Below are 22,255 nucleotides of genomic sequence, written 5' to 3'. Positions count from 1 at the left end.
TGCATTTGTACTTTTGTGCATGTATTTTTTTGTTAGAAATTTAATAGAGGACCTTCCCGAAGCCAAGGGGTGGGGAGAGAGGAGAGGAAATTGTACCACTTAGAGCAATTTGCAATTTAGCTGCAAATCCTGAAACATTGCTTTAATTTAGTAACCTTGTTAGAGCCAAGTTAATAATGCAAGCTAATATGGCTGTTTCTTCTCCTTGCTAGACTTCCAATTTCACGTCCTTACATCTGATTTGAAGTTACGGTGAGAGGAAGCATAAGGTATCTCTCATTCTGTTTGGACTCCTTGTTTACAGAAGAGTGATGAAGATGCTATTAAGCACAAAAGGCATCACCATATGCCCGTTTTTCTTTGTATTGAGTTTGGCAGTAGCTATTGGAATACCATTATCAGGTGAGTTGTAGGTATTTACTGAACACTTTGCTGTTTTCTTTTGGTATCCCCCCCTTTTTTTTTTTAACCTTTCCCTGAAGAAAAAAATATTAAATCCTGCTTTTCAGTTGTTCCATTTTGAATTTAATTCTGCCAGAACATGGCCTTTGGGAAATTCAGGTGTGATAAAAATGTAAGCTGCTTTGTTTGGACCTGTTTAAATGTAGCAGTAAACTTGTCTAATAACAGGTATCTATGTTTGCGATCCAACACACCGCTTAGCTCCAAGGGTCTGGTTTTGTCCTTCACATAAATTCCTCATTTTGGCTCTGAATCTCCCTGAAGCTTGTTTGATGTACATATACCCTTACTTACTTGTCTTGCAACCTGCCGTTTCAGTCTGAAAAAGGAGCAGGTGTATGTCTCAGGGCGTACATTAGTCCCCAGAGTAGAATTTCCTATGCCTCGCATACCGCCCTGGGGAGCACCTCCTTTATCCCTCTCTGGCTACGATGCATTCAAACTGCCTGTTTTACACGGTTGGTGTGGTTTCAGGACATGTGTAAAATACGGGATGAGGCTCACAGGGGACAATCCAATGAAAGCCGGTGGACCCCACTGCCTGGAGTACAGCCCAGATCTCCCAAGCTTTGTGTTTTTCAAACATAAATGGACCAGGAGGATTACAAACTACAGGGTTTTTTGGGGGAAAAAAAACCCACAACAAAGCAGAACTCAACAATATTGGGTTTTGAATGAATTATGGTGGTGATAAATAAATAAATAAATAAACCTAAGGAAAAAGAAATATAGGTTCTTCGCAGGGCTTTGGGTGCTGTAGCCTCAGAGTAGGACACGGGCCAGTTTCAGGGCATCGTGTAGACCTGCCATGAGCTGTTAGCACTCTGGAGTCTGCCAATAGCCCTGGCTGCAAAGGAGAAGGCAAGCAAGCAGGTTTATAAGATATTTTTCTAAAGCTATCCAAACTTGTTTAACAGCATCTGGAAGTGAAATTTTTTAGAGGAAGGTACCGCAGTAGCTCCTTGTGTTTAAATAAAGCAAAAGTGGAGCTGTGACTGTAAAGTGCAGGACAAACTGTCTGGGCATCCACTGCTTTTAAGTACCTACACAGGGGAACCATCTAGCCCTTAATTTGCTTTAATGAAGCATTTTATATTTTAATAAAAAGGAATTATGTGTGATCAGTGAAGCTGGTGGGCTTGGAAGTGTTTGGCTTTGAGACCACATGGTATGGCAAGACACCACGTTTTGCTCCAGCTTTGAGCTTCCTGGACTTAAAAGAGAAGCCAAAGAGCATGTTAATTTTCTTCCTGGCTGTTTATAACAATGTGATGATCCTATTACCACCAGCTCCACTGCGGGGAGCATTCTCCCTCGTGCGGCTCTGTTACACAGACATTCGCAACACTTTAATTCCCTTAGAAAAAAAAAAGTTAGTGAAACATCATTGCGTGACTGTGTGACTGGTAACGGCTCTTCCCGCGCTGTACCCTGGAGGGGGTATTAAGTCATCTTTGCAGTCCATGGATTTCCTGGCAATTTTATCCAGGATGGAGATATCAGTTTGCTACTTCATGTGTGTCTATCTGTGTCTGGATTAAAAAGCCGGTTATTGACTTCACCGCTGAGTAAATTTACCAGTCCACACACTCATGCTTTGGTTTTAGCTTTAGCATGGCCCCAGCTCTCCTCTGCCCTGTATGGGTTGGTCTGACATGGAAGCGTGCACGGGTGATGCCCCTGAGTGGCTGGCTGAACATAGCCAGTGCTGTCAAGCCTTCCTCTGGCTGCTGAGGCCATGGTAGTGTTCGGTTTTGGGAGGAGAGAGTATTGTTGATGCCAGGAAGATGATGATCGTCATCCTTTTTCTTTTAAGGCAAGCCTCACTCTTTGCAGCAGTAAGGCAATCCTGACATTGTCTCTTTTGAAGAAAGGACCTGAGCGGAGCACAGTTTTACTTGAATGGCATTTTAACCCAGTACCTCTTTGTGTTCAGTTGTGCAGCTTCCAACCATCACAGAGCAATCTCACACCCAGGTTGCCTACCCTTTTGATGAGGACTTTACAATTAAATGTGAAGCTAGAGGAAACCCACAGCCCACGTGAGTACTGCTTTCACCTGGAGAAGCAAGCAGAAATTGAGTTTGCTTTTAGCCTTTGCCAAACACTGTTCTGTTTTTGAGGAGGGGAGGAATAGCTGGTGTACAGTAACCTGCTCATCATTGTAAGGCGAGGTTAAGGTTTGGGTTTCCATTTAGGCCGTTCAGCTTTTGTAGCTCGATCACTTCCACTCACTCTGTGAATAGGTATCAACATGCCTTCTTCTTCCTGGGAGATATTCCATTTCTCTAGCATGTGCTAAGTTCACCCCATGATTTAAAAGAGCTTGTCTGGGCTGTGCTGCAAAAGATAGGAGGTGTATGGTAATCAAAGGGTCCCAGCTGTTCTTCTGCCTTTCAGCAACCCTAAAAATACCAAACACATTAAACCGTGTATTCAGAGATCACATTTGCATTTTATCAGATACCTTGTCTGTACCTGACATCATCATGGCCGTGGTGATGTTACAAATATACACATAAGGCGTAACTCAAATAAATATCCAAAGATAAGCCTCGTGTATTTTACACCAATGTAAAAAGGAAAAAGATTTTTAATGAAAATGTGATTAACAAAAATGTAATAACAACATAGTAAAAGCTCCTCCTGAGACTTTTGCCATTGGATGGTGTATGGGCTAAATTAATAGCTGCTTTGCATGTCATTTTTACGCTTTAATCCTTCCTTTCTTTTTTCTCTGCAACACAATTTAAACTTGCTTAAAAAAAGCAATTGTCATTTTTATATCAAGATAATTTGATCATTTTTAATTGGGCTCTGAATGGAGATTTGTAGTTTTCCTTTGTTTCATGGTTTGTCAGTGGATCGATGAAAAGTTTTCTGGTGTTTTTAAATGTATGTGAAAGAGCTGGTTAGGCGATAGGAACCCATATTCCTCTCCATACAGTCGCAAGGCAGTTTGCCTTAGTGAAGTGCCAAAACATACATTTCTTTTAACATTAATTTATTCTCTTAAAACATTGCAAAATGTTGAAAAAGGTACGTGTTCCACTAAATGCATGTTATACTATAATTTCCAACTGTCTCTGCTTTTAAATCAGTTTAGCCCAATTTCAAGTCATCTGAGACTTCCAGATACATAAACTATGACCAGTACTTCAGCATTCGTCAAAAGCACACCCCAGTAACATCAAAACTACAAGTAATTCTACATCAAGACCAGGAGAAACTCAGTCGAGTCATCTCAGTTTCTCGCGGGTTCAACCATGGTATCTCCTGTGGATGAGAAGAGCTCCTGTCAATCCTTGCCAGTCTAAAGTACCAACTCTCCTACAGACACAACTTTTTGCAGGCCTCTAGTTCCTTTCACTGTGTGGCTCTTGCTTTCACAGATGGTCTCTCTCATTTATTGTCCTTGCCTTAAGCTGTGTATTCTTATTTCATGTCACAGTCAGTTATCCAAAAGTAAAGTGTCCAACAGGAGAGACATGCCCAATAGCTAACACAAGTTATAGTAGCACAGTGGTCATTCTACCATTCAACTCTCTCCTCTTACATCAAGTTTTTCCTTTTATTTTAATAGTACACTACTGGAGCCATATTTACCGCTGGTTTTGTACCATAGTGCTCTCTGTTCTGTGACCTGTCCTTTGTAACACTTGTATTATTTTTCAGCTTTAACTGGACTAAGGATGGCAAACCGTTCGATTTATTATCTGACCCGAGGATAGTTGCATTTAACAACTCTGGAACATTTGTGATTCAAAATCGAGGAATCATCACCAATTTTCAAGGGAAATATCGTTGCTTTGCGTCCAACGTGCTGGGAACTGCCATGTCAGAAGAAATTGAACTAATTGTTCCGAGTAAGGGCTTTTGCTTTGCTTTTGTTTTGTTTTTTTAAGATGAAAAACTGTGTTTCCTCAAATTAAATGGAGAAGAACTAGTTACTAATAGGGTATATGTAAAACATGCATTGTTTGTTATTCAGTGCATACTGGAAGGAAAAAAAATCTGTGTGCTCCCTGGAATGATTTCATTTCATTCCTGGTTTTGAGGACAGAAATCTAAATGACCAAATCTGAATGCAGGAGTTCAGACAATACCAGTGGACTATCAACCTCTTACAGGTTTCCAAGAGCTGATACTGACGCTCCTTACAAACTTTAATACAAACACAACTGCGTAGATTATGTGTATGTTTTCCCAGATATATTAATTTGGAAAACATTTATTGTTTACTTTTGCTTTCTGCGTATCGTCTGCCCCGCTTTGCCTCTAGAGGGTGGGTTAGTGGGTAAATTAGTATAAACTTTTTAATAGCCATCTCAGAAGAGCTGAATGTTCAATGACAGAAAATTATTATTTGCTTTGACTTGACTATTTAAATGCCTTTATAAAGCACTTGCTTTGCCTTTGCCATAAAACCTATAAGAATTCTTTTCTGGTTTGTATTTGGTTAGAGCCACTATTTGCTCTTGTGGTGCTTCCACTTCTAATACGTTTCGCTTTCTGTAAAGAAGAAAGCGTAAATATTGATGAGAGTTGTAGTCTGGTAAATTCTCTACCTAATCTGGGCAGGGACAATTTGTTTGTGAGCTGATGCCAGCACATCACGGAAATACAGAAATGAAAATATTTGGAGAGATAAAACAAATAGCAGAAAAATGGCAGAGTAGCCATCTTACAGTTATTGAAAGTACAGTACCGTTATTGAAAGATATTAACTGTTCATGCAAGATACAAATAATGGCATAGATAATTAAATAGTGTTATAAATGTATTAAAAATTAGAAATGTAGTGGGCAATAAAGGAATAGGAAGTCATTGTCAAAGAAAACAAAATTGGTTTGAGTCAAATCACTTAGGGGAAGTGTTGTAAAAGACACTTTCCGAGTTTCGGGAAACTCCTGAATTAAAGTTGGAGTGACATCTCTAATAGTGGAGAAATTTATTTGATAAAGAATTAGGAATCATGTGATGCTTTCACTTTCCAAACATTTACTGGAAAGCAAATGCTGTTAAGAGTCATGACTGTAGTATTTCAGCTTGGCAACCACGACTGAGTGCCCAGAAATTGGGAGGACAATATGGTCTCCGTCTCAGAGCAAGGAACATGAAATCAGAAGCTGGGGGGAAGGATGGAAGAAATAGCAGTTTGTTACTGCAAAACAGCAACTGATGCAATTGTTTGAAAGCTCAAGGGGAAGTGATCCAATCAACTGTGAGTTCCTTAGTCTGATGTCAGTAGCGTTCAGGGTTTGGTATAAATACTTACAGGGAGAATATTAAAGACCTGGAACTGAATGGAAAATGAGCTCAAAAAGGTAGTAGTGAAAATTACTGATTCTAGAAATGTGTCCTTCCATCATTAGCATAGAGCAAGGGCAGAGGAGGAAATGGGTGATTTTGAGGACCAGGGCTACAGAAGTGGGATGAAATTTACTGATGCAAAGTTCAAGGTCCTGATCAAGACAATGTTGATACAACCAGCTTTGTACCAATACATTTAAGCACTTTTAGTTTGGAAGTAACATAGGAAGATGAAGACACAATTGGTCATAAATTCAGGATCAAAATATCTTAAATGAGAAGAGGAAAATTTGAGGCAGAACCTTCCTAGTAGAAGGACAAGAAACTTCACTGGCTCCATAATGGAGCAGGGTGAGAACATGAAACAGACTGTATGATGTAGTCAAGTGGCATAGAAGAAGAGAATCAACAGCGCAGTGGAGTTTTTTTTCGGACTAGATCCTGCATTTCCAAGTTCCTATAATATTTTGTTATTAGGGGATCTGAAAGGACTGGGCACATGTGGAAGTGGTGTGTCCACATGGCGGGGGATATCTCCACAGTCTTCTCAGGCTTTGCAGTGACAAGAAATGGCCACCTAGCTACAAAAACGACTTCTAGCAGGTCAGTGCAGATGAAAAACACTATGGGAAGCATGCATAATAATTTCTGTCATGGTTTTATCATAGGAAAGAATCCTGGGAAGTATTTTAGGCATAGCCAGGGTGGGAGAGTCGTGGCGGTGTGGTCATGTTGGAAATAAGACACGTTGCAGGGGCTGGGAGAGTTCCTGGTAGAGGGCTGCTAAGGATGCCATGTAAATGTATTGTTATCAGTGCTCCTCATGAAAGACAGGATTTATTTTCCTTCCAGCCAGTTTTATGGATTTTTTTTCCTTGCTAAATGTATTTCACATTGCACTGTGAATAGTATTCCCTAATGCAGTAGCTTGGTGTTTGGTGAGGAATTACCAAGATTACATCTATTGCTCTATGGTTTATGCAGTTGCTTTAAGGGAATAGCATTCCTTAGTAGAGAATTGCATGAAGTTTTAGGACAGTAAGTTGAAGTTTATTGAACTTCTGATGTAAGTTGGCTCCACAGGTAGGACAGTGCAGCTGCTGTCAACTGGAGTTTCAGGCAGGAACAGGAGAGTGATGCAGTTACTCAGAGCTTTAGACAGGACATAATTATTCACTTTGGAGTCTCGCCAGGGCAGTGGGGTTAATATGACTTCTCTTAAGCAAAGTGTCTCAGACTCATTAATTTTCAGAGGAGTTAAAAACCTCAGTGTCATGTTTCAGTGAAGGTATATCACCTCCAGCAGCAGAATATTCTGATACTCCATTGCTACTGAACCAAAAAATATGCTTAAAAATATGCTTAAAAATAAAAATATGCTTAAACAAGAATGAGTTGATGTCTGTATCTGGGATTATTGAATCTGTACTCAGGGCAGATAATTTTTGCTTTTAATGAAAAATTGTCTGTACTAGCTTGAGTAGATATTAAATATACTGGGGGTAGTTAGCAACAAATTAATTGAGAAGTTACAAATATGGTTGTTATCAAATGTAAGAGGAATTTTAGTGCTAATACATGTGAAGTCCTAAGTCCAGAAAATAAATAAATGGTACAGATAATATATTACAGGGATTTACCCGACTCCCACACCTTTTAAGGCACATTTACTTTTATTCATACTCTTCTGTCATAAATTCTTTCATTTAGTGGTGCAGTGTAGATGCCGCAAATTAAATCAGGATTCAGAGAGTAATAGAAGACACCTTTGATTTTCTAAAGTGCTGCATAGTCTACAACTGTACTCCAGTGAAAGAGAGCTGCTGGTGCACAGATCCGCTGTAAATTAGGCAATCACTGACACAGAAGAGTTTGGGATAAATTACCTCTATTCACCCACAAGTTTTGAAGCAGATACTGGTACATGTGAGATCACTACATGCATTCATGATAATGATGCAGAGGTGGCAGTGCTTTGCCAGCTGTATTCAACTAAAGTGTAAGCTACTTGGCAAGTCACTATGCCAATGAAGGGAAGAAAAACCCAGCAAGTCAGACTAGGCCAGTTTTTTTCATAAATTACATTTACACTGCAGAAGGAGAATACCGGGTCTGTAAGGAAAGTAAGGTTGCTGCTGAAAAGGAAAACAAAAGACTGTTTACTCACAGTAGTCATTCCAGGAAAGCAATAGAAATGTCAGCAGAAATGATCATTAAATGTCACCTACATAATGAAAATACCACACCTCCCCTATATATGATGACATTAAGGAGAGTGGGGAAGAATCGAGTCTGAGGATCTCTATATGTTCGCATTGTTTACAAAGTTCAGATTGGTACAAGATCCATGCAGCATGAAAATGAATTTAAATGGTGTGAACACAGACCTCATCTACCCTCCTCCTGTATTTAGGGAATCTGTTGCTTGAATTACTGAGTAGGCTTAATGCCAGAGGAAGAAGAAGTACGGTTTAAACTTCTTTAATTAACTGTAGTGTAGAAGACTCTTCATGGTAGGCTGCATTAAGATTTATGCTCAGTATTTTTAAAGCTGTTGCTCTAAAAGACTGAAGATCTGAGGATGGAAACATAGCCTAAACATAAAATTGTCCAGTAGCAGGCTATACTATGCCAATGATGTTAGTTCTAGCATTACCAAAGAAAGCAAAACCTGTATTAATATTCAAAAAAACTGACGTGAATATTGTGAGATCATTAAAAGATATTGAGCTGATACTAAAGCAGGAGGTCTCAGTAACACGCTTTGCGAAGGCATTCAGTATAGCCTTTTTGGAAGAGAAAACAAAAGAGAGTAACTCACCAAGTCTTTGCAGGTGGTGGGAATAAAATGTAAACCTCTTGCCTCCTAAGCCAGTGTCCTATACCTTTGACAACTTTTCTGGCCATCTAAATCATTGAGATCACTCTGACTGTTGCCAGTGACCATCATTTTGGAAAGGGCAATAGAGAGAAATTTACACAGAAAAAAAGACTGTCACTGATTCCATCATAAAAGCTTCTTTGAGAGCAAGTGGACTGACAGCTACGGTCTTCCTGACAGCCAGACTTTCCTAACTTTTTCAGTGTAATGCAGCAATTAAAAATCCGTAAATAAGCAGGATCGTATCTCATAACAGTTCAAAGGCTGCAATGAAAATTACAGATTTAACTACTGCGTATACTACATGGATCAGAATATCAGTTGATGTACTGAGATGAGTACTGGAAGCTGCCCAAGCTGTATTCGGTACAACTCGTGGTCAGTGACTGTAAGTCATGTTTATGATTCTTTGATATGTTGGGCTGTTCACTGCACAAGATATAGATCTGTGTAACAAATCAGTCAGCTACTAATTAAAATGTTTGAGGAGCTGGGAATTTCCAGGATATAGAAAATTCTTGACTATTTCCACTTTTGCTCACTCTTACATCCTTTAAGGATTTATTTGCATGGAAGAACTTCAGAATATCCATGATGGGTCAGGCTAAGCATCCATCTAGCCCAGGACACATCTCCAACAGCATCCACAGAGAAGGTTATAAAAACAGACCTAGTGTATAGTGATGTTTTCCTACAATAGTTTCCCAAAATGTTTGCTAATTGCTGATTTTAACATAATAAGTTGACTCCCATTTTACACCAGATACTGGTAGAAACCAGACATAGGGGTCTCAAGGACTTCTACAGTTACCTGGAGAAACCCTTTTCCTTCAGTTCAATTTCTTGAGACTTTACGTGTAAAATGTCAGATTGAATGGGCTCCATTCTCATATAAACTGGTATAAATTCCCCACACTCAATACAGTTATAGTTGTGTGAAGTCACTGTAGTCAGCAGTAGGACAAAAACTAAGCTGTAGGACAAAGCGTGCTAATAGGTACCTGAGTAAATCTGAAGCAATCCTTCCGGGGACTGGAGTACCCCAACTCTGGTTGCTATATTTCTGAATCTATACTGCTAAACTCAAATTTAGATTTTATATTGCATTGTAATGGTCTCCCTCCTGTTTGCTTTTCGTCGAGATACTGCATTTTCTGAACAGATAAGAAGTAGGAGGGAGTGACCCAGCCTCCTTTCTGAAATTTCTCTCAGCCAACCTAGTTTGCCAGTGGTATTGCAGCCTAATCTCAAGTACAGTTCAGTCATTAAACTTTGAGTCACCCCAGGGATTAATCAGAGCCTGGTTCCTTGCACAAATGACTCTGGACACTGATAATCTACCATTTCCATGGTTTACACACTGTCAAAGCCCTGTGATTCTGGTTTTTGAGTACTGTACAGCATTCACAGTACAGCCTTGTCAGGAAATAATATTTGAGCAGTGGAGCCTTTCCCAAGACTGTTTAGAGAGCTTTATATGTCATGGTGGGCTTTTAGAAGATGTCTCCATAACAGAAGTCAGGTGTGCAGTTTTTCATCTTTCCTATGGCTGTTTCATACGTGCCACTTGATTGCTTGTGTTGTGAGAGCCATCCTACTGGTACTTCAGCAAGCCTTTCTCAGAGTCATTAAATAATGTTGTTCTCCTGTGTGTTATGGATATGTGAGAAGCAGCACTTGGAGCTACGGTGGATTCTCTGTCCCCTCTCATTATATCTGTGTGTGGGGAATTGCATGAAAGATTGACATGACAGTTTTAATGGTATCGCTGCAAAGAGATCAATTGGTTGTAAATTTTATAGCATCCATGTGCTGCATTGATAACTCCATACAGTATTAAACACTTTCATGACACAATTAATCTTGTATGATACTTTCGAGCTTAATTCAGCTGTGATAGTTTCTGTGATCAGCCACAAATCAGTAGTGATTGATTCTGGAATATCCACTAATTAAAACAGAGGAACACTGCAAAAAAAAAAATATTGCCTACATATACATACTGAAGACAAATGTGCAAGAGCCAAAGCCTAATGTGATGCTAGCTTCTTAGTTTTAATAAATCTCCTCATGCAGAATTCAGAAGCAGTTATTTTTCTAGTCTTTGAGACCTGTGGGACCCCAGCGAGAAAATATGCTTGTCAGAAGGTTTGGTTCAGGAATTTATCGTGAAAGTTGAGTTTTCCTCCCTTGCAAAACTTCAAGGATTCAAAACACTTGAAGTTATGTATTGAGGGGAAAATCAAAGTTTTTCAATGTTTTTCACAATGAACAAAGTGAAACAAAACAGCATGGAAGAACCCAGAAGACCTGACCGCCTGTAGTTCAAGTACTTATTAGAGATGGAGGACACCGGCATTCAGGTTGCTGCTTCCCCCATTGGGGACCAAAGGCAGACATCTGGGCCATGCATTGGAGATGAATGCCCGTGTGGCAGCTAATGACACCGAGACCATAATTTTTCACTGACTCCTGGTGGAAATTGCTATCTTTTTGTATAATTCTGTAATTATTTGCTACAGAAATTGACTGAGAAGACCAGTGGTTATGGCACCCAACTGGGATATTGGAGACCCAGATTTAGTTGTGCCAAATGAGGCAGAAAATGGGTTTGAACAAGAGTTTCCAATGTCCTAGATGAGTGATCTCACTATTAGTCTATTTGCTGGTCTCTTTGGTTGCCTTAGTGAGAAATCCCTTATCCTTCACCTGATCCAGCTTTCTTAATGTTTTGTTAAGACTGATGTGCTTTTGGGAATAAATAAGCTTTAGATCAACAAATTGGCTTTTTCCTACTGGAAAATGTTCCACCTCTCCAGTAATCAGTAGATGTATTTTCCAGGGCTTGAAGAGTGTAGGTTATTGAAATATTGGATTTTAACATATAGTTCCCTTCATTATCAGAAATTTCACCTACCGAGTGAGTAATGCTCATTTAGCTCCATTTTGCCTCTCCTAAGAATTCATAACGTATTAATAATCCTCCTGGAGATAAAATCTATGCACAATCTGCATTCAGGCAATCAACATTGTAGTGATTGCTTATTTTTATGTTTACTAATCCTACAGTGTATAAAGTCTCCTCAGAGTCCTGGCGCTGCATTTCTCACCTTCCTTCTTTGGTTTGACTCCTGCGATGTGACACTGTAGATATCCTGTGGAGCCACTGGACCACTGATGTTTCATGTTGTTTATTCGCTATCAGAGTTCCCTGTCATGACTTGAACACCGGGCAATATTTGCTGTGCCAGTTTATTTTGCAGAGCCAGGATGCTTTCATTCCTTTGCTGTTCAATTGCTGTTAATTTTGCTGTTTAATGAAGTTGCCTGGACTGAAACTTTCGCTAGTTTGAACTTGTCTGGAATGAAAGCAGAAGACAACGTCTGCCCTGAAACTATCTTAGCTAAATTTTTTTAAGGAGTGGTTATGTTTTTCAGACTAATTTCTTTGCAATAATCTCTGAGCTGCAGCTTCCCAGTGCTTGGTTTGGTGTGGGCTCCATCCCAGCTCTGCTTCCCCTCTGCTTGGATGTGCTCCCGTTGCATTTTGGGCTGCTGAGGCTGGCCAGGTTGCCAGGTTTGCCAAGTGCGGTTCAGGCTTTGAACAGTCTGCTAGCATCAGTGCTGATGCTCTAGGTGATTAAACAAGTCCTTGATCCATTAATTATTTAATCTATATTTAAGCACAAGTAGTGCAGCCCTTGTGCAACCGTGTGTATCATTTTGTGCAAATCCTGTCTCTGCATTCCGAGGGACAAGCTTGCTGAGAAAGTCTGCAGATCTGCACAGCCGAGGTTTTACACCTGAGGGGATGAGGAGGCAATATAGTCTTTAAATCAGACTTCTCCTTCATCTGATTCTGAAGATGGATAAGAACTGGGACAACTCCAGGCACGAGGCGGAATAGCTGGCTGATGTCTGTCCTGACCTGCATTGACTTGCAGTGGCTTCTTGGGAACCACTTTTTAGCCAAGACTTCCGAGGACATCCTGCACTCCCAGAATGGTTTCTGATCTCCCAGGAACAGCCTGGGACCCATCAGTGCACAGTCCTCTATGCCGATCTTAGCCTCAGGCTTCGGTTCTGTGTGGCTTTGAGCTGTCCCTTCCAGACGGTACAAATCAATGAACTATAGAAAGCATTTGAAAATAAATGCATTAGAATAAAGCCTCACGGACATCACAGACAACACTACCATTCAGTTGCCTGACTTTCAATACTACAGTCTGTGCCCTTTATGAATGAAGAATGCTAGCAGAGATTTCTTACTCTTAGTAAAAAGCATTGTTACTCCTTATAATTTTGTAAATAATAGTAGTAACTAAAGGCAGAGAATGCAAAGGATGATGTTAAAGTAAATATTTTATTAAGAACTATATTAAGGGGAAGCAAAGGGCAAAATTTCAAAAGGTAACAATAAAAGAGCATCTTCTTTGTTTTTGTACAGGTGTACCAAAATTCCCAAAAGAAAAAATTGAGCCCCTTGATGTGGAGCATGGTGATTCTGTGATTTTGCACTGTAACCCCCCAAAAGGCATCCCGCCTTTGCATATCTATTGGATGAATATTGGTAAGCAAACAATTTTTACACAGTTCATATGAGGAGACTCAAAACATTTGTCTTCCAGAGCAGTTTCATTACAGATTCATAATTGATTGGAACGGTAGTTGTGCAAGTGCTTAGGAAAAAGATCAGGATATTGAAAAACAAAATGGAAAAATGGAGAATGGAGATATGTTTTTACATAACACAAAGGTAAATTGTAGAATGCAATGACACAACATATTATTAAGTATGAGATATCAGAAAGCTTGCATATCAGTAAATGAGTCTACCAGTAAAGAGGACTACTACATTTACAGTAGAGTGGATAAAATGTGTCAATATATTATTTCTATCATTACTATTTTCCTCTTTTCATAAACTAATGGTTGATTTGATACTAAGAAAAAAAAATTCTGTCAGGTAAGTATAATTAGTTCCTTGTGGGTTTCTGTCATGTTATTCTTCAGCATTTGTGTTTACCAAGAATTTCTGGCTCTTGGGAAGCAAAGTAACTCGGATTGCCTCCATGACATGAAGTGTTTGTTTCTGATGCTGACCAAGTACTTGCAGAGACAGGGTGCCAGATGAAACCTCTGATCTTATAAGGCAGCCTCTCTATTCCTGACATACATATTTAGCACAGACCTGCATTTGGCTGGATCAACAATGAGACAGTACAGCAACCTTAGTTCATACTAACACTCCCCTGCTGCAATCTGTAGTTACAGAAGAGCAAAGTGCTTGGGAAACTGGCTGGGGGGGACATCTGTAAATGGTGACCTCCATATCATCATTACAGGCCTTTGTATCAGGGAGGGGTGCTGGAAATTTCCTTTGAGCAGGAACTTTGTACTGGGTATTTTTTTATTATCAATTTTTCATCATCAATTATTTTTCATATATTTTATATAAAAATATATTATAATATATAAAATATTTATTATCAATTGTCAGTCTTATGTTGAATATTGGTAAATAACCCATTGGTTATGCTGGGCTTTCTGTCTCTTTCGCATCAAAGTTACTTTCTGTATCTGGAAGCAAACATACGACAGGAGAGCATTAGCGGTCATATTGGTGAAACAGCTCAGTATCATTACCATATCATAATTATTTTTCCTTGCTAGATTTGCAGCACATTCCGCAAGATGAAAGGGTCTCCATGAGCCTTAAGGGAGATCTCTACTTTGCAAACGTGGAAGAAAATGACAGTCGAAGTGATTATTGTTGCTTTGCAGCATTTCCGAGACTGAGGACGATTGTACAGAAAATGCCAATGACACTGAAGGTTTCCCGTTGTAAGTCTGTGGATGAGTAGTTTCTTGTTTTCTATTGTTTTTTCTTTTTTAACTCCCCAGGCATCAGTGAATGCAGATGTGTGCCCTGTGTCTCTGATGTGATTCTCTCTGAAGAAAATGCATGTTACTGTGCTTATTCCTGCATTATTAACTTTACTCTAAGGGCTAAATTCAACCGATAAAAGCTTTTCGCAGCTGTTGGGCCCCGAAAGTGCCCCGTTCTTCCTCCTGTCTCCCCCCAGTGAAAGCCAATGATGCATTAGGGAGATCTGCTTCTCTTGCAGTCCAGTGGGTCACCAATGGATGGGATTTCACTGGATCTTGAGGACTTTATGTGGCAACCTCCTCCCTGGGTGCAGGCCTGGTTTGGTCCGGATGCAGCAATGCAGTTGGGAACGACGCTGGTGCTTTCCAGGTCTTTGCAGGCTGCCTTGAGCATCAATAATGACACACGAGGCATTTTCCATTTCCTTAATGAAATGTTAAGTAGGGAACATCAGATTTCATTTATTTATTCATTTTAACATCTCTGTGTTCCTGTAGGCTCCGAAGGTCTTATACAAAAGATGGTTTCAGGTACTGCCCCTGCATCTGAGTCTCACTGGGGCGAGTTGGGTTTGCTGTCCATCCTCACATATGTGTTCAGTGTATACCCACCCATTGCGGTATCCAACAGCTAATTCAAGCTGTGTAAAGCCACTGAATGCAAGGAGTGTACAGGTATCAGTGTTAGAAACAGAGGAAAAGAATACAAATATCCAAGCAAAAAAAAAGCAGCCTTCTAGGGCATGCTCTCAGCTGCGTTAAATCGCAAAGCCCGACAGAAGCCAGTGGAACTAAGGCAGCTTATACCAGCTGGAGATCCATCCCACTTCGCTTCAATCTCTTTTGGCTGTAATAGTTTCTGGTTTCACTTGTACCACTCGCTGAGGCTGCCTGTGCCCTTAATATCAGTCTTCTGTTTCACTAATACTTCTGACCTTTCGGGCTTATGCAGCCCCGAAAGCCAAGGAGATTTCTTCATGAATGAAAGCCTAATATTTAATATATGATTTTGAGAGTTTTCTTGTTGGGATAAAAAGATAAAGGATTAGCAGTGGGTTTGTATATCTTAATACTTGCTTAAACCGTACCTTGGGATAATAATTGTGAGAAAAATATCAAAATGAAATGTTGCTCTCCGTAGCTTTTCTAATGGGTCCAGTCCCACACACATGCACACACAGATTACAGAAATATGAGATGGGGTTTGATTGTGGGGCTGCTGACAGCCCTGGCAGTGGCCCAGCAAAACACTTCAGTGCGTGCACCTTGCCATCAAAGCCACGAGACTGGGCACAGGCAAAAAAGTGAGGCACATACTTGAAGGTTTTTGTAAACTCAGCTTGAGACTGCCCACTCCTCTCTGTGCCAAGTCCCTGTTGAGGGACTGTATTAAAAAAAATACATAGAAAATGTAGGCAATAAGAAAAAAGAGACTGGATAAATTTTATAAAATTTCTTTATAGTGGATACTTAGGACTTAGTGATTTTTTATTATACTAGGTAGCTAGGATGAAATGATGACTATATTACCCATGACGTATTTTGCAGAATAGTACATCTTTGAAGAATTTTCTTTGTATTTTCAGAAATTTGTTATTCATCTGTTGCTTTACTTTCTATTTTTCTTTATTTCTTTCTTTTATGGCAGAAATTGGGGGGGCAGGTTTTTGTTTTGCTTGATTTATTGTTTCTTTTGATTCTGTATCAACTATGCATGTTTGTGTTTGGTTGTCACTTTTATTTATTTCAGTTAAGCATGCTAATGACTCAGGCTCACCTAACGCTGCGGTTACTAAGGGTGAGTTGAATGCATCTGTTATTTAGCCTTTAAACTGAGAATCTACCAGCTGAGATGAAATGTGAGCTGCTGCTCAGGAAGAAGAAAAAAAAAAATCACAAAAGCCTTTTTATTGCAATGGGATGGATTTAAGTGGTCCATGGAGTACAATTTGCTCATCTTGTACTTTTTGACAGAAATCTGAGGGGTTTTTAACAAAGAGGTAGTTTTCTTACTTGAGAAAAGAATATTCACATTTCATAATGTGATGTAAGTAAGGAGGCTGACATCCTGGATTTCTTGTGTTATCAGTTCAGAGCAGGAGCCAGAGCTGGATGCTCCGAATCTCCCTCTGGCAGTTAAGAAGATGCTGGCATTAGGTACACGCAGTTTGAAACCATGAATTCATGTCTAAAGGGCCACCCTGGGGCTGCATTACTCCAGGGTGAGCTTAAGGTGTGGATTTACAGAGCTTTAGGTGCTCTGTGTTAATTGTCCCCATCTACAGCTGTACCTCGCGGTAGACGGGAGGTGGTTCTCTTTGGCCGTATGTTGCCCTGTCCGATACTGACCACACGTAAGCTCTACAACGAAACGCGTCTCATCCTGGGGATTCACATCTTCCCTCGCTTTGTGTTCCCCTCCTTGTGGAGCAATATCCTGCAGATATTCTGCTGAGGTTTATGCAGGCAATGTGGATAAGTCCGAAGGCAACTAGTGGCTATTCCTGCAATTCTTCACCCAGTTAATTTTGTTTAAAATAGGATAAAATGTTAGTCTTGGGTTTTGTATGTAGCTCTTGACTCTGATTTATTTGGTTAAATTGCTTCTGAGAGCCTCTGTTTTTTGAAATGCCCAATTTTATTCTGCTGAAAGACTTCCTTTTGCTGGATGAGCACTGAAGTTTTTGAAAAGGGGGTTCGCCTCTAGCGTTTCGGGCTGGATAACTCAAAGCACTAATCAGTCCTCAAGCCTTGGCCTGCAGAGGCTAAGCCTTGTGAGCAGAACAAGCAAGGCTTGTGCAGAGTGACAGACACTCAAAAACTGATTTTCCCCTCGGAGAGATGTCTGAACTCCTGTCGCTGCTCGGGAAGGGGGACTGCCTGCCTTTGGCAACGGGAGGTAGAGGGCAGATGGAAAATGTGCGAGCATATCCAGAGGCACCAAAGTGTTTTGCTGCAGCTCTGGGCACTTGTGACACGGATTTGTAGAGACACAAAGGGGAGGAAAAAAAATTTATAAAATGGTTCAGAGAGAGATACATGGGGTCTTTTACCAAATCATCTGTAACTGACTATTTTTGAAGAACTAGTACCATTTGGGGACTTATTCATTACTGTGCTAATTGTTATTATAGTGATAACTGGATAGCCATTTAACTCTATGCATATTTCATCATGAAACCCTTGTTTGGCAGGCTGGAACAAATGGTCCGTTGAAATCAAATGCAGGTCAATCTTGTTTTATTATTTTAACAGTCTTCCTTACAAATTGTATCTCCATTACTGTAGATTTAATAATTGTAGCAAGAAGGACAATTCTGTGGGATATTCAAGTCAGGAAAGATGGGTTTTCATCTGGGATTTAAAAGATGAAAGAGAGTCAATGCAGAAGAAGGGTGCTAAGAAGGATGGTGCACACCAGAAGATCAGCAATTGAGAAGACCAGTGTACCAAGACTGGCAGAGGTGTATGATAGAAAGGGCCAGTGCTTGGAAAGCAGGACAGGAAACCATAGGAAAAGGGGCTTCACCAGCACTGCTGCCTGTTGTTATTACTGTGGCCATCTTCTGACTGTAAGCAGGAGAAACAGGAGAGTCCTGGATTGATCTCAAACCGTATAAATAAATAAAAAAGAAAATTTACAAATTGCTGTCCGAAACCTCTGACAGAAGTGATGTTTGTGGCATTATTGAGGGATAAGCAAAGGCTCTAAGATTTCATATCTAACTTTTATTTTATTTTATTTTATTTTTTAGCAAATTTTATCAAGGAAAGAAAACCCAAACTGCTGATCCCTCCTGAATCTGCTGGCAGTAGCTCATCAGTCACTGTCATCAAGGGAGGTGTCCTGCTACTCGAATGTATTGCTGAAGGGCTGTGAGTAATGCACAATACTGCACAAACTTAATCACCTTTTGAAATAGCCTTTTCTTTCCTCAACTCTATATTAAAAATTATACAACTACAAATGAATATACCTACCTGCCCAAACATTTTTAAATTGAAACTCTATACAGAGTTTTTCTAAAGTATGCATACTCCTTGTAAAGCAGCACAGAGCGAGCCTGCAACATTCATGTATTTGTTATTGCTATAGCTTATAAATAAGTAATTAAAATCATATCATGGTAAGTTGTTTTTTTTTTTTTTACTGTAGTATTAAAAAAAAACTATTATGGAACTCTTTTCAGTAGTACTACTTTTGAGATGTTGAGAAACTAAATAACATCAGAATTCAGCTTCTGAGGTTTGGCTCACAACCTGTAATGTTTCTTTTCTAGTTTTGCCAATTCAGTTTTGGTTCAATGCTCAAAAATTATTCAGCATTTTTCCTAAGATCTCAGGTTTTTAAAAGGAAAATTCTTCAGTGACTTAATACAAGATATCCACTAAGGAAATGACCCGTTGAGTGAGATTGGTGGCCCACCTAGCCCAGCTGCAGTGGGAGATGCTGGCCTGGAAGTGCATGTGATCCTGGCCGCTTTCAGTGGTCCATTCCCCAGCATCCAGAATTCCCATACAAAGGATGTTCCTTCCATGATGTTCTCACAGATGACAGTATGTCGAGGAACAAAATCCACAACGATGTAAAAATACAGTGAACCAGTCAGCCATATTGGTTTGCTCCTGCTAAAACTGACAGTTTTAGCTAACTTCAAATTTAGTTACAGTCCCATGTTTTCTGCTTAGGCCAATTCCTGTGCATGCCTCTGGTGCCTTGTGCTGCATGGATATCTCAAGCTTGTTACTGCTATTAGCATTTACGTTAGAGCACTACTGAAGCTCTAGTCATGGATCTGGCTGTACTAAGCATGGCAGAATATCTCAATGAGGAGATGCTCACTGTAATAATATAGGGAAGATTTAAAGTAGATGGTATGTGATGGGAAATCAGGACAATTTTGTTCCTTATTGTAAATAACACAGGACAAAATAAGGGTAAGTAAGGAAAGGGAATGGCTAAATAAATGTTAAGTGCAGTCCTCCCAATGAAGCTGTGAATACCTCTCTCAGACCTTGTTCCTCCTGCAGTAACTCAGACAGACATAAGCTCCACTTTGCCCTCAGTCCAGTTTTCCAATTTTTACTGTGTGCTTGTAGATGCAATAGTCTGCCCCAGAAGACTTGCCCCCAGAGAAATAGTAAAGCAAAAATCTCTCCAACCACTAAACCCACAATGAAAGCACAGTCCCTTCTGGTTTATTTGTGATAGAGCTTTCTGTTGAATGGAGACTTAAATTTGTCTCCATTGTCTTCTGATGCTGTATGGTAGAGCTGTAGGTCTATGAATGCAGACTGTGGTTAGCAGATAGATAATTCCTGTTAAAGTCTGTGCAATTATATCCCCTCTGTAAAATTCCAAAATCAGGATATTTATCTGCCTGAACAAATATGTTTAGGTTATTTTGTTTTTCCATGCAGGCTTGAAAGGGCATTGCTCATTTGAGCTGGCAAGGTTATGCCTCTGCAGTTGGTTGCCATTTCTGAGAGAAGGTGAATTACTTGTCTCTATTGGGTTCACTCCAAGTATCTGCAGTGAGTTTTAGTTCCCTGTTGCAACACTTCCTTGTCTGATTCACTACCCATCAAGCTAATTTGCAGGTGCACAAACCTCCACAAGTCCATAGCTATGAGTTTATAGTGTTTTCAAGGTACTTAATAGGCAAATCATCTTGGAAATACACAAATATGAATTTTCATGTGCAAGAATTAATATAATGTACAAGAAGAGAAAGTAAAAAAAGGACACTGTTTATTTGGAAAAAAGTTAAAAAAAAGAAATATTTTTGTTTCACTCAAAATTTTCCAAGAAACTTATGTTTAAATTATTTTTCAAACAAAAAGTTTTTTTTTAAAAAGTAGTCACTTTTGAAAGAAGACAAAGTACTTCTTTGGTTGATCACCAAACAAACATTTTTCACTGAAACCCTTAAAAAATGCAACACGTAGACCAAAATAAAACAATACTTTTATTTGTCAAAATTCCCATTCTCAGCAGAAAAATGATCAGCTATTCCTATATCTTTGCCAATCTATCCCACCAAATGTCCACAAACCACGAAAGCAAATAGACTGAGCCAGATTTCAAGTAACTAAGATCAGGGGCAGCCAACTGCAAAATAAGGAATTAAATACATTTCCAGTCTGTCATTTTTGAAGACTTATATTCTGAGTAATGACAGTGTCAGGAGGGCATTGCCTCAATACAACACCATGGCAACACAGTGCCTGACTTTGGTACAAGAGCAGGACAAGGACTCTTGCAGGTAATAATAGGATATTTGCACAGTTGTGCTCACTGCTCGTGAAAAACCATAATTTCTTGGTACCTGGGGCTTTGGGTAGCTTGTGCCTGGGCATTTTGCCACAATAACAGATGGACACAAGAGTAAGCAGATATGACACTGTGTATGTGCGTCGTGTGCGGTGTCGGGGTCACAAAGCCCAGCTGGGAATGTGCAGACAACAGTCTGTCCCAAATTTCTGTGTCACAGCCATTCTCTTTCTAAAAATGTAAGGAGCATTTTCAGCCTCCTCCAAAGGCCGGCCACCTTTCTAACCAGGCAGGGCACCGAGTGGAGTCACAGTAATGAAGTCTTTACCTCCTTGTCTGTCCTCAGGTGCCCTTTTGGAGTATGACGAAATGAGCTCCATTCCCTCTCCCACAGTCCATGCCAATACGTTTACAAGGAATGCAGCCTCATGCCATGGCCTGGTGTTGGCTGTGAAGAACCTATTCATAGGGGCCCTTCAAATCAAGAAGCCATATAGACTAGTTGTAGTCTATAATATAACCCTTAGTATAGCCCCAGTATTTTAAAAGGTCTCAAAAGACTCTGAAAACTTCACCTTGCAAACCATATACATGAAGTCCAGCAGCTCTGCTAACATGAAGCATTACAGCAGCCTAGTATTCAACTCAAAATCTTTTTTTTTTTTTTTTGCTATTAGCCCAACTCCTCATCTAAGCTGGGTCAAGGTCACTGGAAACTTGCCCAAGGACGAACCAGAAACAGAAAATTTTGGGAAGATATTGAAGATAGACCAAGTGACTGCAGCCGATGAAGGAATATACCAGTGCACAGCAAGCAACCCCATGGGGAGAGCAAAGCATGAGTTCCACGTTCATGTGGAAGGTGCTGAGTACACTTTACTAAGCTTACTGATTTTGAGCAGAGAGGTGGTCAAAGGAAAGTGAATAAGGACCTTTGCTAATATCACTCGGTGTAATGCATAAATTCAACCAACTCTATCAATATATGCTAGCCAAGGACCCACCTTATAGCTTTGGGAAGCTTGCAGAAAGTAGCAACTTTTAAAAAAAAAACAAAACAGAAATAATGCATTTTTTGTCCTGAACCGTGAAGGCTTTACAAAGTGGTGAACAGGAGTACAAATACGTGAGCAGATCCAATGTTCTAAAGATGTGTGTTAGTCAAGCAGAGATACTGATGAAATGTCTTGTATTAATCTGAATATCAGACCAAAAGATCTAATTATTCTACTTGCTCTTAAAGAATGTGAAAATGGCTATACTGGGTCAGATCAGAGGTACGTTTAGCTCAATTTCCTTTCTCTGGCTTCCACCAAAAGTGAATGCCTAGGGAGGATGGTAAAAATGCAGTGAACAAACACGGTACCACCCTTCTCTTCCCTTCCTTCACGTGCTCCCTTGCTATCATTTTTGTATAGGGACAACCTGAGCTAGGA

At 39.9% G+C, this 22,255-nt stretch overlaps 1 protein-coding gene across 1 annotated transcript in view; it reads left to right on the top strand.

Moving 5' to 3' along the window:
* The first annotated feature begins 311 nt into the window (after positions 1 to 311).
* The window catches only part of CHL1 (cell adhesion molecule L1 like), a 55,766-nt gene continuing 33,822 nt past the window's right edge, over positions 312 to 22,255 (top strand). The window contains exons 1-8 of the mRNA XM_072875785.1: positions 312 to 402; positions 2,399 to 2,504; positions 4,138 to 4,328; positions 13,104 to 13,226; positions 14,330 to 14,500; positions 16,296 to 16,343; positions 18,301 to 18,421; positions 21,497 to 21,681. Coding sequence (XP_072731886.1) covers positions 312 to 402; positions 2,399 to 2,504; positions 4,138 to 4,328; positions 13,104 to 13,226; positions 14,330 to 14,500; positions 16,296 to 16,343; positions 18,301 to 18,421; positions 21,497 to 21,681 — 1,036 coding nt within the window. The remainder of the gene's footprint in view (positions 403 to 2,398; positions 2,505 to 4,137; positions 4,329 to 13,103; positions 13,227 to 14,329; positions 14,501 to 16,295; positions 16,344 to 18,300; positions 18,422 to 21,496; positions 21,682 to 22,255) is intronic.

This window comes from Ciconia boyciana, chromosome 11 (assembly GCF_034638445.1).
Source record: "Ciconia boyciana chromosome 11, ASM3463844v1, whole genome shotgun sequence".
NCBI lineage: Eukaryota > Metazoa > Chordata > Aves > Ciconiiformes > Ciconiidae > Ciconia > Ciconia boyciana.
Note: the sequence above shows the minus strand (reverse complement) of the source record. Positions and strands in the feature narration are given on the sequence as shown.